This window comes from Bufo bufo, chromosome 1, assembly GCF_905171765.1.
Source record: "Bufo bufo chromosome 1, aBufBuf1.1, whole genome shotgun sequence".
NCBI classification, from domain to species: domain Eukaryota; kingdom Metazoa; phylum Chordata; class Amphibia; order Anura; family Bufonidae; genus Bufo; species Bufo bufo.
Genome location: NC_053389.1, coordinates 608,406,653 through 608,426,168, shown reverse-complemented (window position 1 = coordinate 608,426,168; position 19,516 = coordinate 608,406,653). Strand labels below are relative to the sequence as shown.

The following is a 19,516-nucleotide window of genomic DNA, read 5'->3' as shown; positions in this document are numbered from 1 at the left end:
TCGCGGGATTACGGCTATCTTTCGTTGATGAAAGGAGGAGGCATAGGCGGTGCTGGGCTCCTTCACAGGCAGGTGTGGCTGGGCACAAGTAAGGTTAGTGCAGCCCCTTGGACACATTCAACACTCATTTGCATATCTATAAAATCCGTTTTTAAAGAAATTAAAAGCACACAGCCCTATAGGACAGATATATTGCGGACATGCTAGCGGCGATCTAGCCGTGCATGTCCGTATCTCTATAGCCCCAAACCTGATGACAGAATCCCTTTTAAGTCATAGTTTATAACTACTGTATATGTAACCTGCAAAATGAGGAAGTGTTATCTTTACCTCTAATGACGAGCTTGGGACGTGGGGTAGAGTGGCATGCTTTTACATGATGTCATTTTATTCTGATGTCTTCCTCCTTGTCTTTTCTTCTCCATGATAGGTCTCGATCCTCACAGGCTAAGAATATTTGAAGCTTATTTGAAAGCTGTACAGTTGCTCAGAGAAGAAAATGGTACAAGAATCCCAAAGTATTCCAAGGTAATAATACTTGGGGAATAGAAATGCATAGTAGTACTGATTTTTCTTATTGCTTTAAAGCAGTTCTGTCCACTTAATATGCTGCAGGACACAATGCACATGACTACCACCAGTAGGAGGCAACACTAAGCAAAAAAAAAAAAGTTAGCTCCTCTTACCAACTACACCCCTCCTGCAGACATTGAGCTAATCCATTTTATCTTGGTGTCCGCAGGTGGGAGACATGCTGCTTACAGGTCTGGTGATTGATATTTCTACTTATTTTTTCTTCATCTTTTTCACCTTCTGTTACCAGACAACTTTATCTCACTGTGATTTCGTAGTAAAGAGATCACAGAGAGGCACGGAGCATTATCAATCATGTTAATGCTCCGTGCTTCTGCTGTCTGCATCGGGTCTTGGCTGTCATTCACGGAGCGGATGTCACGCACGGCATCCGCTTGTGTGAAACAGCCCTTATGCTCTTCTCCCGCCTCCCCTGTTCTCCTTCTTTCTGGGCACTGTTCTCTCCTGCACCGCCCTCCTCTCTTCCTCTTTCAGCACTGAGTTTTCGCTCATTTAACTGGTATAGTATGTGTGCATAATACAGCCATATATTATGTAATGGGTAATATATTAGTCCATATAATGTGTACGTATTATTACCATTCCCTTTTTGGCAGGGAGCTCTGTGCCTATTCCAACAGTACTTAACATTGTCCAAAGCTATTGTTAGGCTTCTGTTGGTCACCCTTTAATTTTAGTATGCCAGGTGGATTTATTACGCTGTCGTTACATGCGAAACATCATGACATTTTGCACTTTTGGCGCTCACAATGATGCTGTACTTGAGTGGCCTACACAGTTCCATAGTGTCGCGTTTCAACTGCGATCCTTTGTCTGCTTGGTAGCCTGTGTGTTAGGTCTCTTCCATTAGACAAGTACCTGTTTGTCTCTCATTTACCCTAAGGTGTACCCCGAGTTCTGTTTGTTTCCCTCCAAGACTTCCTGATCTCTCAGCCTTCTTCCTCCAGTTTGATTCTCCTCCTTCTTTTTATAACTGGTCCCGAGCCACTCTAGTAGTGGGTAAGACCGTTGTCTGTCCTTTTTTATGGGATGTCCCCCTAGGTATGCGTAGATGTGACCTGGTTGCTGAGTTCTGTAATCATCTTTTACCAGTTGCACTATAGTCTTTTGCCTCCCCCCTCCTTGGAATGCTTTGGAGCATCCCATGGTCTTCTGTGTATCCCCCAATGACATGTGTGAGAAAATAGGATTTCTCGCTCGCATCATTGGGTGACACAGGACCGTGGGTATAGCTGCTTATTGGTAGGAGACACTAGGCTGAAAAGTGATAACTCCTCCCCTGCCGGCTATACCCCCTCCAGCCTGGAGAGAGCATATCGGTTTTTAGCTCAGTGTCGTAGGGGGCAGAAGCGCCTTTCTTATTATTATTATTTTTTGTTTGATCTTTTCCCTTTTAGGTAGGGGAAACAGAGGCGCTTTCCCCTCTGTCTACCCCGGGAGCTAGACCGGTGTCGGATTCCCTCGCCCTTCCCAAGAAGCAAAAGTGGACCAGGGCAGCCCAGCTCCCCTGCTTCCCGCCAGCCAAAGGGTCACCTAGATCCTGCGAGACCATCCGCCATTCCAGTCTCCTGCCACTTCGGGTGCCAGCTGCTGAAGAGGTGACCCTGTTGGTACTCTGAGACGTGGTGAAGAGGATGAAGATGGGGTAAGTATTCTCAGCTCTTCCCCCCCCCAACCCCTTCTTCCCCTTTGGTCACCTCGTGCTAAAATGGAGGACATTTTCTTCAGGGTGGGCCATGCCCCACGTTACCTCAGCCCCCAATGTACGTTTTGGGCCTCTGTCCATGTCTGGGGGCCTGGGTTGCCCTATCTAGCTCCTTAGGTCCTGCAGCCTGCGCCTATTCTTCCCAGCCTGCAGGGTGGGCTTCCGCGACTGCTATCTGACCGGGAGCAAGCCTATCATTCCGGGGGCCTCACTTTATCCTACCCGCGGGGTGGACACCCGCGGCTGGTATGCAACCAGGGCGCCTGAGAGCGTCGCTCCGGGCCCTTCGCTCCCTGGGCTGCTGAACGGTCGGCCGGGCGCTGAAAATTACAGCCCGCGCTATTTCTTGCGGCCCACGGGGTGGCACCCGCGGCCGGTGGACGCAAGCGGGCACATCCCGCACAACCGATCTAAGTCCCTCTGTTTTCAGCCGACTGGCAGTACTTCCCGGTTGGCTGTGCGCCGAACTTTATGTCCCGGCTTTGCGGCCTTCAAGGCCACAACTTTTAATCCAGCAGACCTGGATTTTGATTCTGCTTCCACAGTTGCGGCCAGGAGCCGGCTTCGTTCAAACGACCTGTAGATCGTTTGGAGGCGTTTCAGTGAGGAACAGGTCCTCCCTCTGGGACGTCTTTTTCTCCTTTTTTATTTCTGGGAAAGCAGCATTCCAGGTGGCGGGATCTTCCACCCGGCGGCTTTCGGAGTTGATAGCGCCTTCTTGTACGTACATTTTTCTTTGGTTATTAGCATAAGGCGGTGCTCCGCCCAGTATCTTCTTTCTTTGCAGAAGGTAGTTGCCGCTTTCCAAGTCATCTCAGACATGGGTTTCTCTTCTTTCTCCCTCGCATTATAGAGAGCGGGCTCTCCATCAGCCATGTGATTTGACCTCTAAGGTTTGCTGGACCATAACTAGCGCTTTCCGCCGTACAGACTTTTTTACCATTTTTTTTCCTGGAGGTCCTTGTCAAAGCTGACAGCCTCCAAAGGGATGTTTTCCATGTATATCTGTTTGACAGTTGCTCGGGCATTCCTCTCCTAGGGCAAGGCACCGCCCAGCAGAGTTGTGGCCCACCCGACCAGCGGTCGGCACTTCTCGGTTTCATCTACTCCATGCATTAGCTTTCCAGTTGTAGAAAGCAGTGTCTTGGTCTTCCGGGCACATGTTCACCAAGCTTTACCGGGTGTCTTCCTAGGCATCGGCGGATGCTGCTTCGGGCAGCAAGGTCTTGCAGGCGGCAGTGGATTACGCATCCTCGAGGGCGTTTTTCTCCATGGGCGTGTGATTTGTTTCCCTCCCCGTGGACTGCTTAAGGATGTCCCATGGTCCTCTGTCACCCAATGATACGAGCGAGAAAAAAATATTTTTGTGAACTCGCCTGTAAAATCTTTCTCGCTTAGTTCATTGGGGGACACAGCTCCCACCCAGTGGTTCTGTTTGCCGCAAATGATGGCGGTTGGTGGGCCAGTATGGTCTTCAGTTCTGGTTCGGTCCGACTGGCATTTGTCAGTTATTGGTTGTTTACCGTATAGTTTTTTTTCTCCTACTCCTATTGCTTGGGCACAAACTGATGCCCCCTCCAGCCTGGAGAGAGCGTATAGCCGACAGGGGAGGAGTTATCTCTTTTCAGCCTAGTGTCGCCTCCTAGTGGCAGCAAGCAGCTATACCGACTGTCCTTTGTCCCCCAATGAACTAAGCGAGAAAGAGGTTTTACAGATGAGTTCACTAAAATCTTGTTTTTTGTACTAATAAGCTTTTTTGTTGTTTATTTGGCTGGGTCCCACTGTTCATGGTTCCGAACCATATAGAGTGTTTTTCATGGGTTTTTGGTTTATATACGGTAGTATTGGCTTCTCCTTACTGATCTGCTTTTGTACAAACTGATTAGCTCAGTGTCTGCAGGAGGGGTATAGCTGGTAGGAGGAGCTAACATTTTCTGTTTTGCTTAGTGTTGCTTCCTAGTGGTGCGAGCTATACCCACAGTCTTCTATACTCCCCCGCCCCAGTGAACGTAATAAGAAAAAGATTTTCTCGTCCATTCCATTGGAGGACACAGACCATGGGTATAGCTTAGGTTATTACTAGGAGGAGACACTATGCAAATAGTAAAAAACAGCTCCTCCTCCACTGGCTATACCCCCATGCTCCAACAGGAGGACCTCAGTTTTAGCTTAGTGTCGGATAAGGAGGTGACACTCCTGCAGGGTTGTCCCTGTAATTCTTCTCTTCGCCTGTTTGTTTTTTTTCTCAATAGAGGACGCAGGGTCGCATGGTGCGTCCCTGGTCTCTCAGTGGAGCGAGCGCAGGGGTCGAATGGCCGTCCCCGGCTACCTCCCTTTCCCCCCAGAAGACAAGTGGAACCGGGCTCGACCTGCAGCGCCGGTGGCCTACCAGATCCGGGGTCACCTACTCCTGCGCTCTATCCAGTGCACTGCCACTCCTTGTGCCAGACGACTGAAGAGGTGAACCCCTGCTGGTCCGGAACGGAGGGTGAAGACTGCAGGATTCAGACAAGTAACATCTGTTCTCCTGCAAACTCCCCCCCCCCCGTGCTCACGTGCTCACACTGTGACACAGTTCTTTAGGGCTTACCTGTGGATCTGGGGGGGCTGGTTGAGAGAGTGGAGGGTGTCCTTGTCCCCTGCATCCTGGCTGTGGGCGCAATTTTAGGAGCTGGGGTCTCCCGCATGCGAATTTTCGTGTGATTATTTAGTGACCGAGGGACGGAGCCTATCGCGTCATCTCCGGCGCTTCCGCTTTGCCTTTAGCGCTTCTCCACGCTTGCCTCTGCTCCAGCTCCTCTCTGGTCACGGTAGGACAGATAGTGTACGCAAACTGTAGGAGACCCTGACTCCGGGATTGCTGCCATCATGCCACGACCTGGGGCCCCACAAAAATCAAAAGCGGGACCTCTGGTCCCACTGGGATCCTGTGAGGTCTGCTGCTTGTCACTGACGCTTACAAGCGCCTGAGACCCTTGTCTTGCCTCTGGACAGTATCTTCCTCCTCTTCTTCCTCTTCCTCCCTCTTCCTCCCTCTACCTCTTCCTCCTCTTCTTCTTCCTCCTCTTCTTCTTCCTCCTCTTCTTCTTCCTCCTCTTCTTCTTCCTCCTCTTCTTCTTCCTCCTCTTCTTCTTCCTCCTCCTCCTCCTCCTCTTCTTCTTCCTCCTCCGCCCCTGCCATAGCTAGGGCGGCCGCGGACTTGGCTCAAGTCTCACGCGCGGACATGGCCTTTATGGAACGCATGGCGGCCACTGATCTGCCGCCCGCGGTGCCTGTGGTTAGCACCACTCCACCTCCCGGTGCCCCCCACAGAGGACGCTCGACCGCTAAGAGGCAGCGTACGCAGCAGCATCCTTCCTCGGATGACTCTGCCTCCCCCCCTCGCCTGGAGGCGTGTTCAGCCTTTCCCTCTCGCAAGGATTGCAGGTCTGAAGGGGAAAGATCCGGCTCGGATGAGGACACAGAGCCGGAACCCTCACCTAAGCTCTCCACCATGGTGGCAGACTTGGTCACGGCGGTACGTGACACCTTTGACATACAGGGGGAACCTCCTTCTGCTAGTAGCCCGGAATTCCCCCTCTTCCAACCAGAAAACCGGAGGCAGTCACATTCCCCATTCATGGCGAGTTCGCCAAGGTCCTTTCTAAGGCTTGGGAACGGCCTAATCACTGTTTTTCTGCTACAAGGCGCATGGATACTCTGTATCCTTTCCCGGCAGATAACTTGCAGCAGTGGTCTTCTCCTCCTAAGGTCGACCCGCCGGTGGCCAGATTGGCTAAGAATACGGCAATACAAGTCCTGGACGGGTACTCTCTACAGGACTCAGTTGACAGGCGTTTGGACTCTTTCCAAAGCCATCTTTACTCTGGCGGGCACAGGTCTGCGGCCCGCGTTCGCCTCAGCCTGGGTAGCCAGGTCGCTTTCGGTGTGGTTGCAGCGTCATCATCAGGACCTCGCGGAGCAGGATGCCTCTGCGGACACCCTAAGCTTCATCCTCCAGATGTCCCAGGCGACAACATTCCTCTGTGAGGCCTCATTGGACGTCAGCACTCTCTTTGCGCGAATTTCGCCCCTCTCGCGCAGCGCAGGGAGGTCTGGTTGAAGATCTGGGACGCCGACGCTTCATCCAAGCGCTCCCTCACCAACCTCCCCTTTACGGGCTCCTGGCTCTTCGGTGCTAAGCTGGATGAAATTATCTCTGACGCTACGGGGGGCAAGAGTACACACCTGCCCCAATCTAGATCCAAGCGCACCTTCAGAGCTCACCCCGCTGGCTCTAGAAACCAGTCCTTTCGGCGCTTCTTTTCCTCCAGGTCTGCGACAGCCCCCTCCTCCGGCGGCTCAGGACTCCCGCAAGAAGCCTTCCTTTAAGTCGCAACCTTCCTGGCGCCTGCGAGCACAGTTCCAGGAAAGTTCTGCCCGCCCTGCGGTTCCCAAGCAGTCCTCCGCTTGAAGGGGCGCCCCCACCGCTTGCGGTGGGGGGCCGTCTGCTCTCCTTTCAGCATGTCTGGAGAGCTCATGTTCAAGACGCATGGGCCCTGGAAATTGTGACTTCTGGTTACAAGATAGAATTCGTTTCTAGACCTCCGGAACGTTTCTTTCCGTCTCGTGTTCTGGGGGATCCAGCCCGAGCCTTGGCCCTTTTACAAGCGGTGTCTTCCCTTCTGGTCAGGGGAGTAGTTGTCCCAGTTCCTCTGGAGGACCAGGGGGCAGATTTCTACTCGAATCTCTTTGTGGTGCCAAAGAAGGAGGGATCAGTACGTCCGGTCCTAGACCTGAAGCTGTTAAACAAGTCCCTGCGGGTGCGGAGGTTCTGGATGGAATCCCTCCGCTCCGTTATTGCTTCTCTTCTTCCAGGGGAGTTCCTCGCATCAGTGGACATCCGGGACGCCTACCTGCATGTCCCTATCGCAGAATCTCACCACAGGTTCCTGCGCTTCGCCATTGGCGACCGCCATTATCAGTTCGTCGCCCTTCCCTTTGGGCTAGCGACGGCCCCGCGGGTATTCACGAAGATCTTGGTGCCAATCATGGCGCTTCTCTGTACCAGGGGCATATCTCTGCTGCCTTACCTGGACGACATTCTGATAAAGGCTCCCTCTCCTTCCCAGGCCGAAGTCAGCATCAGGATCACTGTTCAGACTCTGCAACAGTTCGGCTGGCTGATCAACTTCCCGAAGTCCTCTCTCCTACATTCCCAGAGGGTGACCTTCCTGGGGATGGTTATGGACACGACTGCAGCCCGGATAGTTCTCTCGGATACGGGAGTCGGTGTCTTGCCTTCTGCATTCCCCGTGTCTCTCCATCCGGGAGTACATGCAGGTTCTGGGGCTTATGGTAGCCTCCTTCGAGGCAGTCCCCTTTGCCCAGTTTCACGGTCGACCTCTGCAGCAGGCAATCTTGTCCTTCTGGGACAGGACATCGAGGGGTTTGGACTCTCGGATCCGCCTTCCTCCTCTGGTTCGCATGGACCTTCAGTGGTGGCTGTCCCCTCAGAATCTGACTTCGGGGAAATCCTTCCTCCCAATCTCCTGGACAGTCGTCACCACCGATGCCAGTCTCCTGGGTTGGGGCGGCGTTCTCCAGGCTCGGACGGTTCAGGGGGTGTGGTCAGAAGTGGAAGCTCGCCTTCCGATCAACATATTGGAGCTCAGAGCAATTTTCCTCTCTGTCCCATTGGACCCCCCTCCTAACGGGGCTCCCGATAAGGATCCAGTCGGACAATGCCACAGCCGTGGCTTACATCAATCAGGGCGGAACCCGCAGCCGGCGGTGATGCAGGAGGTGAAGAGGATCCTCCAGTGGGCGGAGACTCACGTTCCGATATTGTCTGCAGTGTACATCCCAGGGGCCGAAAACTGGACGGCGGACTTTCTCAGCCGCAACAGGGTGGATCCGGGAGAGTGGTCTCTGCATACGGACGTATTCGAGGACGTCTGTCGCCGTTGGAGCCGCCCGGACGTGGACTTGATGGTGTCCAGGCTCAACAACAAGGTTCCCATGTTCCTGGCCCGAGCTCGGGATCCGGAAGCGTACGGAGTGGACGGTCTGGTGTCTCCGTGGCAAGACTTCGCACTCCTCTGTCTTCCCACCACTGCCTCTGCTCCCAAAGGTTCTTCGCAGGGTCGCGGCAGAAGGGATCCCGACCATCCTCATCGCCCCAGATTGGCCTCTCCGCGCCTGGTTCTCGTAGGTCGCTCGGATGCTGGCGGACATTCCGTGGCCTCTTCCTTTCAGGGAGGACCTGCTGTCTCAAGGACCTCTCTTCCACCAGAATTTACAACCACTTTGTTTAACGGCGTGGCTGTTGAGACCACCATCTTGAAGAACAGGGGCTTCTCTGACTCTGTTGTGAAGACCATGATCAAAGCCAGGAAGCCAGCTTCCTCCCGGATATACTATCGTACCTTGAAGGCCTTTCTTGCCTTTTGTGAGAAGATAGACGTTTTTCCTCTTCATTTCTCCGTTCCGGTGGTCCTCTCCTTTCTCCAGTCGGGTCTGGAGATGGGAATGTCGCTGAGCTCTCTGAAGGGTCAGGTCTCCGCTCTGGCCATTTTCTTTCAGCGCTCTCTGGCTCTGCTAGGTCCGGTGAGGACCTTCCTGCAGGGGGTGGCGCATTCGGTCCCTCCGTATGTCCCTCCTCTGCCCCCCTGGGATCTGAACCTGGTTGTGTCTTCTCTTCAGGCGGCTCCTTTTGAGCCCCTGAGGGACATTTCCCTGAGTTTTCTCACCTGGAAGGTGGCCATTTTGGTGGCCATCACCTCTATCAGGAGGGTATCGGAGCTGGCCGCCCTTTTTGGTCTTCCACAAGGACATGGTGGTACTGCGCCCTGTCCCTTCCTTTTTGCCCAAGGTGGTTTCCGCCTTCCACATTGTCCTGCCATCCTTTTGCCCCGCTTCGGCGAACTCAAAGGAGCGCGCTCTCCATTCTCTGGATGTTGTATGTGCTCTAAGGGTGTACCTGTCGGTGACTGCCCCATTTCGGCGCTCGGACTCCCTTTTTGTGGTTCACGAGGGGCCTCGTAAGGGTCTGGCGTCCTCCAAGGTCACTGTGGCTAGGTGGATTCGGTCGACTATTGCCATGGCCTATCGGTCCAGGGGTAGGGTTCCCCCAGCAGGGGTTACCGCGCACTCCACCAGGGCGGTGGGGGCCTCCTGGGCGAGGCGCAATCGAGTCTCTACGTCACAACTTTGTAAGGCGGCCACCTGGTCGTCCTTACATACCTTTTACAAGGTTCTACCAGATGCACTCTTTGGCGTCTGCTGATGCTGCCCTAGGGCGCAAGGTATTGCAGGCTGTGGTTCCTGTTTAACTGTTGGACGTTTTCCCTCTGGAGGTGCTGGTCTTCCCACCCCATGGACTGCTCTAGGACGTCCCATGGTCTGTGTCCCCCAATGGAATGGGCGAGAAAAGGAGATTTTTTTTTTTTTGTGAAACTCACCTGTAAAATCTTTTTCTCGTCTTTTCCATTGGGGGACACAGCTCCCACCCATTCTTGTCTGTTGCAGGAGGGGTTGGTTCTATTCTAGTTGGACCTTTATGGTTAACGGCCCGATGGCGGTGTTCCTTGGGTCTGTTTTTCTTGTTAATATTTGGTTTCTGATCTCCTTCTCCTACTGCTTTTGCACGCACTGAGGTCCTCCTGTTGGAGCATGGGGGTATAGCCAGTGGAGGAGGAGCTGTTTTTTTACTATTTGCATAGTGTCTCCTCCTAGTAATAACCTAAGCTATACCCATGGTCTGTGTTCCCCAATGGAAAAGACGAGAAAAAGATTTTACAGGTGAGTTTCACAAAAAATCTCCTTTTACAGGTTAGTCCCAAAAAATTATACTTTTCTACAGTAATTACTACAGTGATTTGTCCACCCATGCCCTATATTCTTTCATAAAATCAGTACATAATTTGATGACTAACCTAGATGAAAGCAAATCATGATACCTCGCGACACTCCTAAATGCTGTTGCTGTTTTTTACCTTTTTAATTATATTTTTTTAAATTTTTTTTTTAGATATTGGAAATCAATTTAAATACAATTACTCCGTATGTGAGTGGCCCCAAGAGACCCCAGGACCGAGTATCTGTGACTGATATGAAGAAGGATTTTGAAGCATGTTTAAGTGAAAAGGTGTGTATAAAAAATAAAATAAAAATAAATTTCGCCATATGCCTTTAACAGCTGTTCTTCCTTACTTCCCTATACATGGTTTAACCAAGTATGCATGTATTTTCAATGGGGAGTGGGGAATAAAGATGCTGCCAGACACCTCTACTGGTAGCGTATCTCCCGTGAAACATGTTTGAAATTGGTTAAGCCAGAGCCATTCCCACAACATCATTGGTCAAGGAAGAGTCAGCACACCCCCATACACGTGAGGTAGTTGGCTGGTCCCACTGAAATCGGTGGGTTTGCTGACTGTGGTATGTATTGGAGTAGATATAAATAAAGATGTTAAAGACAATTCTCTCCTTTAGGCCGTATTCACATGACTGTATCCGTTTCGCAATCCGCAAAATGCGGATCTCAGCCGTGTGCATCCCACACTTTCCGCGTGCCCTGTTCTAGAAATGCCTACTCTTGTCTGCAAAACGGACAAGAATAGGACGTGTCTATAATTTGCAGAACGGATGTGGACAGCACATGGATGACATCTTTGTATAATAAGCATTTTTTGCTGGCTGGATTCAATTTTCCATCACATTATATGCTGCTCGTTTCCATGGTTACAGCCTCCTTGCAGTCCAGCAGAAGTGGGTAAGCTTGCACACTGTAGGAAAAAGCACTAGCCTATATGCACTCCCACGGTCCCAGCCACCAGAGAGGCTGGCCCTTTTTCCTATAGCGTGGGAGCACAGCCACTGCTGCTGGATTGCAGGATGGTCGTAACTAGGGAAATGAGCAGTGTATAATGTGATGGAAAACTGAATCCAGCCACTAAAGGAAGCAATATGGATGATAACAATACATTAGTAAGTGCTTTGTATTAAAGGATAACTGTCGTATTATTTTTTTTTTTTGAGTATTGGATTGTGGTGAGTAATATCACCTTGGTGGCCCTATTTCAACTTTTCACTGTGTATTCAATTACCCCTTAATTCCACATTTTTGTTCCCTGTACTGCCTACTTTTACCTGTGCTTAAAATAGGGTTGCTAGGCATGGTCCGTCTATCTGTTGAAGGACGGAGCAGGCAGCGTGCAAGGTCACATTACTGACAGCCAGGGACTGTAAGTAAATGATTAAAGCCAGGTCCTCCCCAGCAGCTGATAACAGTGCCTGGGCTGTGTGCACTTCTCCCTGTCCCTGCGCTTGGCAGACGCTCCCTCACTCAGCAGAGCTGGAGAATGCAGAGTTGGTGCAGCGCAGACCAGGGAAGGGAGATCTGCCATCTGCTCAGTGTATAAATGAAAGCAACATGTGGTAAGAGGACCCCTTTGTGCTGCAGGAGATTAACCCTTTAGGAGGAGGGCTCTGGTTACTGACACCTTTGGGGGGCTATTGTTACTGGCTAGTGAGGGCAGGCGGGATTAGCCTCAGGGTGAGGGCAGTGGCGGCCATCTTAAAGGGGTATTTCCATCTTAATGATCACTGTTAAATCTGTTAATTTAACAGTGATCATTTTTCGAAATATATTTAATTAACTAATTCCCACCCCTTAGAAGAAAATGAACATATACTTGCCTGACTGTTGTCTTCCGTCTCCCCTGGTTACGGCCACCGCTCTTCTCAGGAATCGCGGTGGCCGCGCTTGCGCAGACGACGTCTCTTCTCCCGGCCGGCCGCGCGCAGTCTCGAAAGCGCACGCCGAGGCCGCGCATGCGCTATGGTGATTTCTTCCTGGCCAGTATATTATACTTGCCAGGAAGAAGTCACCAGGGCGCATGCGCGGTGGCGGCGTGCGCGTTCAGTCCAGCGCGCGACCCGGCCGGGAGAAGACGTCAATCAAGATGGAGCCCGCCCCCTGCCGAAACCAGTAAGTGAACAGCGCGCCGGGAGCAGGTAAGTATAAAACAGCTTAATGAGAATACCCCTTTAACTGAATAATGAAATTGCAGTTTTATGCAGACTGGTTGCTAAGGGCTGAATCTTATTAAATATGGGGTAAGTCAGTCTAATAGTAACTGATTCTGGAATATCATGTTATTAGTAACTACATATATGAAAATTGAAATTAGGGTGTAAACAGTTATCCTTTAACTTTCTCTACATGATAAATGCCATTTGATGATATGAGAAAACCCCTTTAATGGTTTCATATGCGATCTGCAAAAAATCTGAATTGGATACCAACCATAAATGTTGTTTTGTGAATGAGGCCTTATACTCGCTTTACCTTTTTGTGATCCAGTTCTAGTTCAGACTGAAAAAGAATTGTGGATGTATGAGATGTAATAAATGTAATAGCCACGCCCCCTTGTGTAACTGCCGACATGAGCGCACACACTTGAGGTCTGCTCCGTACCCCGATCTGAATCCTTCAACATCCTGACATACTGGCTGCACAGAGGGACGAGTGGCAGGTACAGAGGAGGAAGAGAAGACCTGGGAAGGCAATAATGGGCCCCAGCAAGGCACAATCAGCGGCTGAAAAGCTCAAAGAATATGTTCGGCAAGAGGCCCAAAATGGCGCCGCCGCTCCTGCTACACCGCGAGCTGCGGTATCGCGAGGTCAGGCAGCGCAGCAGTCAGAGGCGGAGGGATCGGAGGAGCCAGAGGTAACCCTTAAGACTGTCTCTCATCAGCTCCTAACTGCAATCTCCACCTGTCAGACATCACTTACCTGCAAGATAGAGGAAGTGAAGGTGGATTTGGGCCTGCTGAGGCAAGATGTGCAGCAGCTCAGGGAGCGTGTGCACCACACGGAGGACAGGGTCTCTGCTCTGGAAGATCTTACCAGGCCACTTGCAAGCAGAGTGCATGATGTGGAGAGGCCTGTGAGCTTATGGCAGCAAAAGTGTGATGACCTCGAGAATAGAGCCAGACGCAACAACGTCAGGATCCTGGGGTTACCTGAGAGAACGGAGGGCTCTGATCCAGCTACCTTCCTGGAACTCTGGTCAAGGCACAATTCCCTGATGCGCCATTTCCTGGCGCCTACGCAGTTGAAAGACCGCACCAGGTTCCCGCCAGGCCTCCCCCTCCAGGAGCTCCCCCAAGGACTTTACTGGCGCGAATGCTCAACTGGAAAGATAGAGATCTTATCCTGGGGCAAGCAAGGAACAAGAGCGACATTAAACATGAAAGCGCGAATATATCTCTGTTTCCTGATTTCTCAGCTGAGCTGCAAAAGAAGAGAGCCACTTTCATCTCTGTCAAGCGTAGACTCCGCGATATGAATCTACAATACTCTGGCCTACCCGTCTTCGGGTGATAGATGGAGAGAAGACTATCTTCTTTGTGGATCCTAAAGAGGCGGAAGACTGGATCTTCAAGAGGCCAAGTCGTCCAGGCCCATGCTGACACTGTTATCACCACAGTTGCCGCAAGTATCCTGTGTTGTAATGATGTGCTTCCCTGATACATGAGTTCTGCTGACTTTAATATCATGGTCCGGGACTAGGGGGGAACTCCCTCAATATATGCAGGTGAAGTGATCGCGCCTGCAGGAATTTATGTGGATGTGCTGGCGTGGACGCCATTATCCTTCCATCTACTCGCCCCCATTCCTTGTTGCTCAATCCCCTTTCCTCCCCCCCTCTGTTCTCCTTCTTCTCATTATTGTTATATGTAAACGCATTATCCAGTGTTGTCCCATTTGATATGGGGTTGAGCAGATACCTGCATAGGTTTAACACCATATTGCACTATGCAGGTCTCCGGTAACTCAGCCATATTACAGGATGGCAGAGATGTCATCGTTTACAGGGTTATTCACTTATCTGTTATTCTACAATTAAGTTGTATATTGTTTATACTGTTAAAGGCATGGTACGCTAAGTACGTCACTGCAATACAAGGGGTGTGCAAGAGAAGGCCTGAGGTAAAGGGCCTTGATTTTCATGGAGGTGGGGTGCTGAATTGTCAGGAGAATAAGCCGCTGAGTCAAAATGGCAGACTTTAATGTTGTATCATGGAATGTGAGGGGACTGGGTAGCCCGAGAAAAAGAATTGCTGTATTCTCCCATCTCCGGCAGTACAGTCCCCACATCCTGGGATTACAGGAGACCCACCTAACTCCAGAAACAGGGAACAGAATTAAGAAACCATGGGTTCAATGGTTTTTAAATGCGTTTGGGTCTACACATTCCAGAGGGGTGGCTATACTTGTTCACAAGAATATTAGGTGGGAGGTCCAGGTGGTGATGAGCTTTGCTGCGCAATATCCCAATGCTAAATTCCTCTTCATGGGGGATTTTAATTTAGTGATGCATGAAGACATGGATAGGTTTCGCTCAGAGGTGAGAGAGGATGAGCACACTCAGAGTCACTAATCTATCTAGAATGGTTACTGAACTTGGATGGATGGATATGTGGAGGCTGCGACATCCTCTTCAGAGGGATTACTCCTGCTTCACTCCAGCCAGGGGCGCACTGTCCAGAATAGATTATATTCTCGGCAATGCCGCAGTATACACAGATCTCAAAGATATTGGATATGGATCACAGGGGCCCTCAGACCATTCACCGGTTCTTGCTCAATTTAGACTATATGATGGTATTAAACAGAGCGCCAAAATGCGTGTACACCCTTTCTGGTTCTCTTATGTCCTCGAACGATAGAATTCCTGATCAGCTTCAGATGTTTCTGGAAGTGCAGGATGAGATGACAGATGATTTGCTACTTTGGGATACATTAAAAGCCTACCCCCAGCTTCGTGATGAGGATAGGAATCTAGAAGCTGATATTTCACTGGATGAAATTCAAATGGCAATAACAGAGCTGCCAGCGGGTAAAGCGCCAGGCCCTGACGGGATCTCAGTAGAAGTACACGCTAAATATTCTGATGTATTAGGGCCTGAGCTTCTTAAACTATATCAGACTGCACAGCAAAGAAATAGGCTACCAGACTCTATGTATGACGCTACCATAGTGGTGATCTTGAAACCGGATAAGGACCCCCTGGAGTGTGGGTCTTACAGACCGATATCGCTCTTGAACTTAGATTATAAAATACTCACAAGACTACTGGCCTCCAGACTAAATAAGGTAATTACCACCATAGTACACAAAGATCAGTCTGGATTCATTCCGGGAAGATCGACATCCGATAACATCAGGAGGGCGCAGGTCATAGCGCAGGTAGGAGTGGCAAGAGATAAGCACTGGGCTCTGGCATCACTGGACACAGCCAAAGCCTTTGACACAGTGGAATGGGTATACCTAATAGAAGTGTTTAGTGTTTTGGATTTGGCCCTAAGTTTGTCAAGTGGGTGGAGATACTATACCAACTTCCCAAAGCTAACATACTGGTGAACGGATCGCTCTCTGAGTCCTTTAAACTCCACAGAGGCACTAGGCAAGGGTGCCCCCTGTCGCTGCTTTTGTTCGCAATAGCGATAGAGCATCTCGCCCTAAGAGTCAGGCAAGATCAGGTCTTTAAAGGGGTGTGCATGGGGGACAGGACAGATAAAGTTGGACTATACGCGGATGATCTCCTACTCTTTATGGATGAACCTGAAACTACTCTCCCTAGGGCAATTGATATAATAGGAAGGTTCGGGGAATACTCAGGTTTACACATAAACTGGACGAAATCAGCACTCATGCCCCTATGGACGCATACGTGGCCCTCACAATACTGTAATCTGCCGGTTGTAGACCGCTTTAAGTACCTGGGGATTGTGATTACCAGGGACCCCCAATTGGCATATTCACAAAATATTGCACCCCTGGAATCCCTGTTCATTGATAAATTCAAAATATGGAGGACCCTGCCGTTATCAACCATGGGAAGATTAAATCTGGTTAAAATGATTATTTTACCTAAAGGGCTATATCTCCTAGCGCATGCATGCACTCCGATATCACAGGGCTTCTTTGGCCGTATCCATTCACTGGTGGCTAATTTTATCTGGGGGGAGTCCAGACAGAAACTATCCCTTAATGTCCTGCAGAGATCCAAGCTAGAGGGTGGTGCTGCCCTGCCTGATTTTCTTTCTATACTACCTAGCTGGGCAGTTGAAATTGCTAATTTCCTGGGTCCTATCGTTAGAATTACCAAATGCAGAATACTACCTCAAGGAATATCTAAGCATGACCTCCTTGTGGCCAGTACTGGAAGGATTGCGCTTTGTACCCACGCGCTTGCTCCCCATTCACAAATTGGCCCATCAGGTATGGAATGCTGCTAAGATGCAATCGTTTAAGGATCTTCTGGATGACATACCGTTATGGGATAACCCTATGTTTGCCCATCTGAAAGAACTGGAGGGGGTTAATTTGTGGAAGGCCCAAGGTGTCAATATCTTGAGTGATCTATATTTTGGGGGCAGTCTATGTTTCTTCTTGCAATTGCAGGAAAAGTTTGAGCTATCTCGAAACCTTTTCTTCAGATATTTACAGCTGAGGCATGCGTTAACAGCACAATTTGGGGCAGGTGACCGGAAAATATCAAAATACCCTTTGATAGGGGTTCTAAGGACTCGGGTCCGAGAGGTATCATTTCTGTGCTCTATACGCACCTGCTTAACAATCGTATGCTGATGAACCCTCTTGCTGTTGAAGGGAAGTGGAGAAATTAAATTCCTTCACTATCGGCTGATTATTGGAATGAAGCCCTGATGACTCCAACAAGGGTTTCTCCATCAATCAAAAATCGGCTGATCAAGCTGTTTATATTGCACAGAAGTTATCTCACGCCTACCAGGCTACACAAAATGGGCAGATTAACACACAATAGATGCCTTCAGGACGGTTTCTGGCATCTCATGTGGGACTGTACATATTTAAAAAACTTCTGGAAATCAATAATAGAAGTGCTATCTACTATGGTTCTAACTGCAGTGCCGTTATGTCCTAAAAGTTGTGTTCTTGGAATACTAGATGAGGAAGTCTTTTTAAGTGAAACTATTCTTTGCTAGGAAAGCCATTGCTCTGAGATGGATGGCTGATAGAGCACCTACTATAGGTCAGTGGAAGTCACTGGTCAATCACGCTGTTAGCATGGAAAAAGTTGTTTTTATTCATAGAAAATGCCCACAAAAGTTTAACCGCCTCCGGACCGCCTAACGCAGGATTGCGTTCCGGAGGCGGTCGATTTGTTCCTCCTTGACGCTTCGGCGCGTCATCTCGCGAGACGCGAGATTTCCTGTGAACGCACGCACACAGGATCGGGAGGTAAACGAGTGGACCTACAGCCTGCCAGCGGCGATCATTCGCTGGCAGGCTGTAGATCCGATTATTTTATTTTTTTTTAACCCCAAAAAGGTATGTTAGACGCTGTTTTGTTAACAGCGTCTAATATACCTGCTACCTGGTACTCTGGTGGTCCCTTTTGCTTGGATCGACCACCAGAGGACACAGGCAGGTCTGTGAGTAGCACCAAACACCACTACACTACACTACACCCCCCCCCTTGTCACTTATTAACCCCTGATCACCCCATATTAGACTCCCTGATCACCCCCCTGTAAGGCTCCATTCAGACGTCCGTATGTGTTTTGCGGATCCGCAAAACACTGACACCGCGTATCCGCAAAACACTGACACCGGCAATGTGCTTTCCGCATTTTGCGGATCCGCACATTGCCAGAACTAATATAGAAAATGCCTTTTCTTGTCCGCAATTGCGGACAAGAATAGGACATGTTCTATAGGCTCTACAAAAAACGCAGTGTTCGTCCGATCAGGCCTGATCTTTTGCGCACACTTGCGTCCAGTCCGCCCCACCGCAGTGACAGAATTATATATTTTTTTCTGAACACTGCAAAAACACTGTAAAATCGCTGCGGCGCTATAAAGATCACTTTTGAGGGGCATGGCGAGTTCATAGAAGATTTATTTATTTATTTTTTTGGCACAAGTTAGCGGAAATTGATATATTATTATTATTTTTTTTTTCTTACAAAGTCATAAAATCTCACATGAACTCACGATACCCCTCACGGAATCCAAATGCGTAAAGACCTTTTAGACCTTTATATTCCATACTTCTTCTCACGCTTTAGGGCCCCTAAAATACCAGGGCAGTATAAATACCCCACATGTGACCCCATTTTGGAAAGAAGACACTCCAAGGTATTTTATGAGGGGCATGGCGAGTTCATGTAAAAAGTTAGTGGAATATGAGACTTTGTAAGAAAAAAAATATACCATTTTCCGCTAACTTGTGCCAAAAAAATTATTTTCTAGGAACTCGCCATGCCCCTCACGGAATACCTTGGGGTGTCTTCTTTCCAAAATGGGGTCACTTGTGGGGTATTTATACTGCCCTGGCATTTTAGGGGACCTAAAGCGTGAGAAGTAGTTTGGAATCCAAATGCGTAAAAAATGCCCTATGAAATCTTAAAGATTCTCATTGGAATTTGGGCCCCTTTGCGCACCTAGGCTGCAAAAAAGTGTCACACGTGGTATCACCGTACTCAGGAGAAGTAGGGCAATGTGTTTTGGGGTGTATTTATACATATACCCATACTGTGTGTGAGAAATATCTCTGTAAATGACAACTTTTAAAAAAAAATGTATACAAAGTTGTCAATTTACAGAGATATTTCTCTCACCCAGCATGGGTATATGTAAAAATACACCCCAAAACAATTGCCCTACTTCTCCTGAGTACGGCGATACCACATGTGTGACACTTTTTTGCAGCCTAGGTGCGTAAAGGGACCGAAAGTCCAAGGAGTACCTTCAGGCTTTACAGGGTTGCTCACAATTTAGCCCCGCCCAAAATGCCAGAACAGTAAACACACCCCACAAATGGCCCCATTTCGGAAAGTAGACACCCCAAGGTATTCGCTGAGGGGCATATTGAGTCAATGAAAGATTGAACTTTTTGTCACAAGTTAGCGGAAAGGGAGACTTTGTGAGAAAAAAAAAATAAAAAAAATCAATTTCCGCTAACTTGTGCCCAAAAAAAAATAACTTCTATGAACTCGCCATGCCCCTCACAGAATACCTTGGGGTGTCTGCTTTCCAAAATGGGGTCACTTGTGGGGTATTTATACTGGCTTGGCATTTTAGGGGCCCTAAAGCATGAGAAGAAGTCTGGAATACAAATGCCTAAAAATGCCCTCCTAAAAGGTACTCATTGGAATTTGGGCCCCTTTGCGCACCTA

General features: G+C 49.4%; 1 protein-coding gene across 1 annotated transcript in view; it reads left to right on the top strand.

Annotated features, from left to right (window-relative positions):
* Positions 1-19,516, top strand: part of IREB2 (iron responsive element binding protein 2) — a 143,688-nt gene that overhangs the window by 79,912 nt on the left and 44,260 nt on the right. The window contains exons 11-12 of the mRNA XM_040413632.1: positions 431-528; positions 10,311-10,427. Coding sequence (XP_040269566.1) covers positions 431-528; positions 10,311-10,427 — 215 coding nt within the window. The remainder of the gene's footprint in view (positions 1-430; positions 529-10,310; positions 10,428-19,516) is intronic.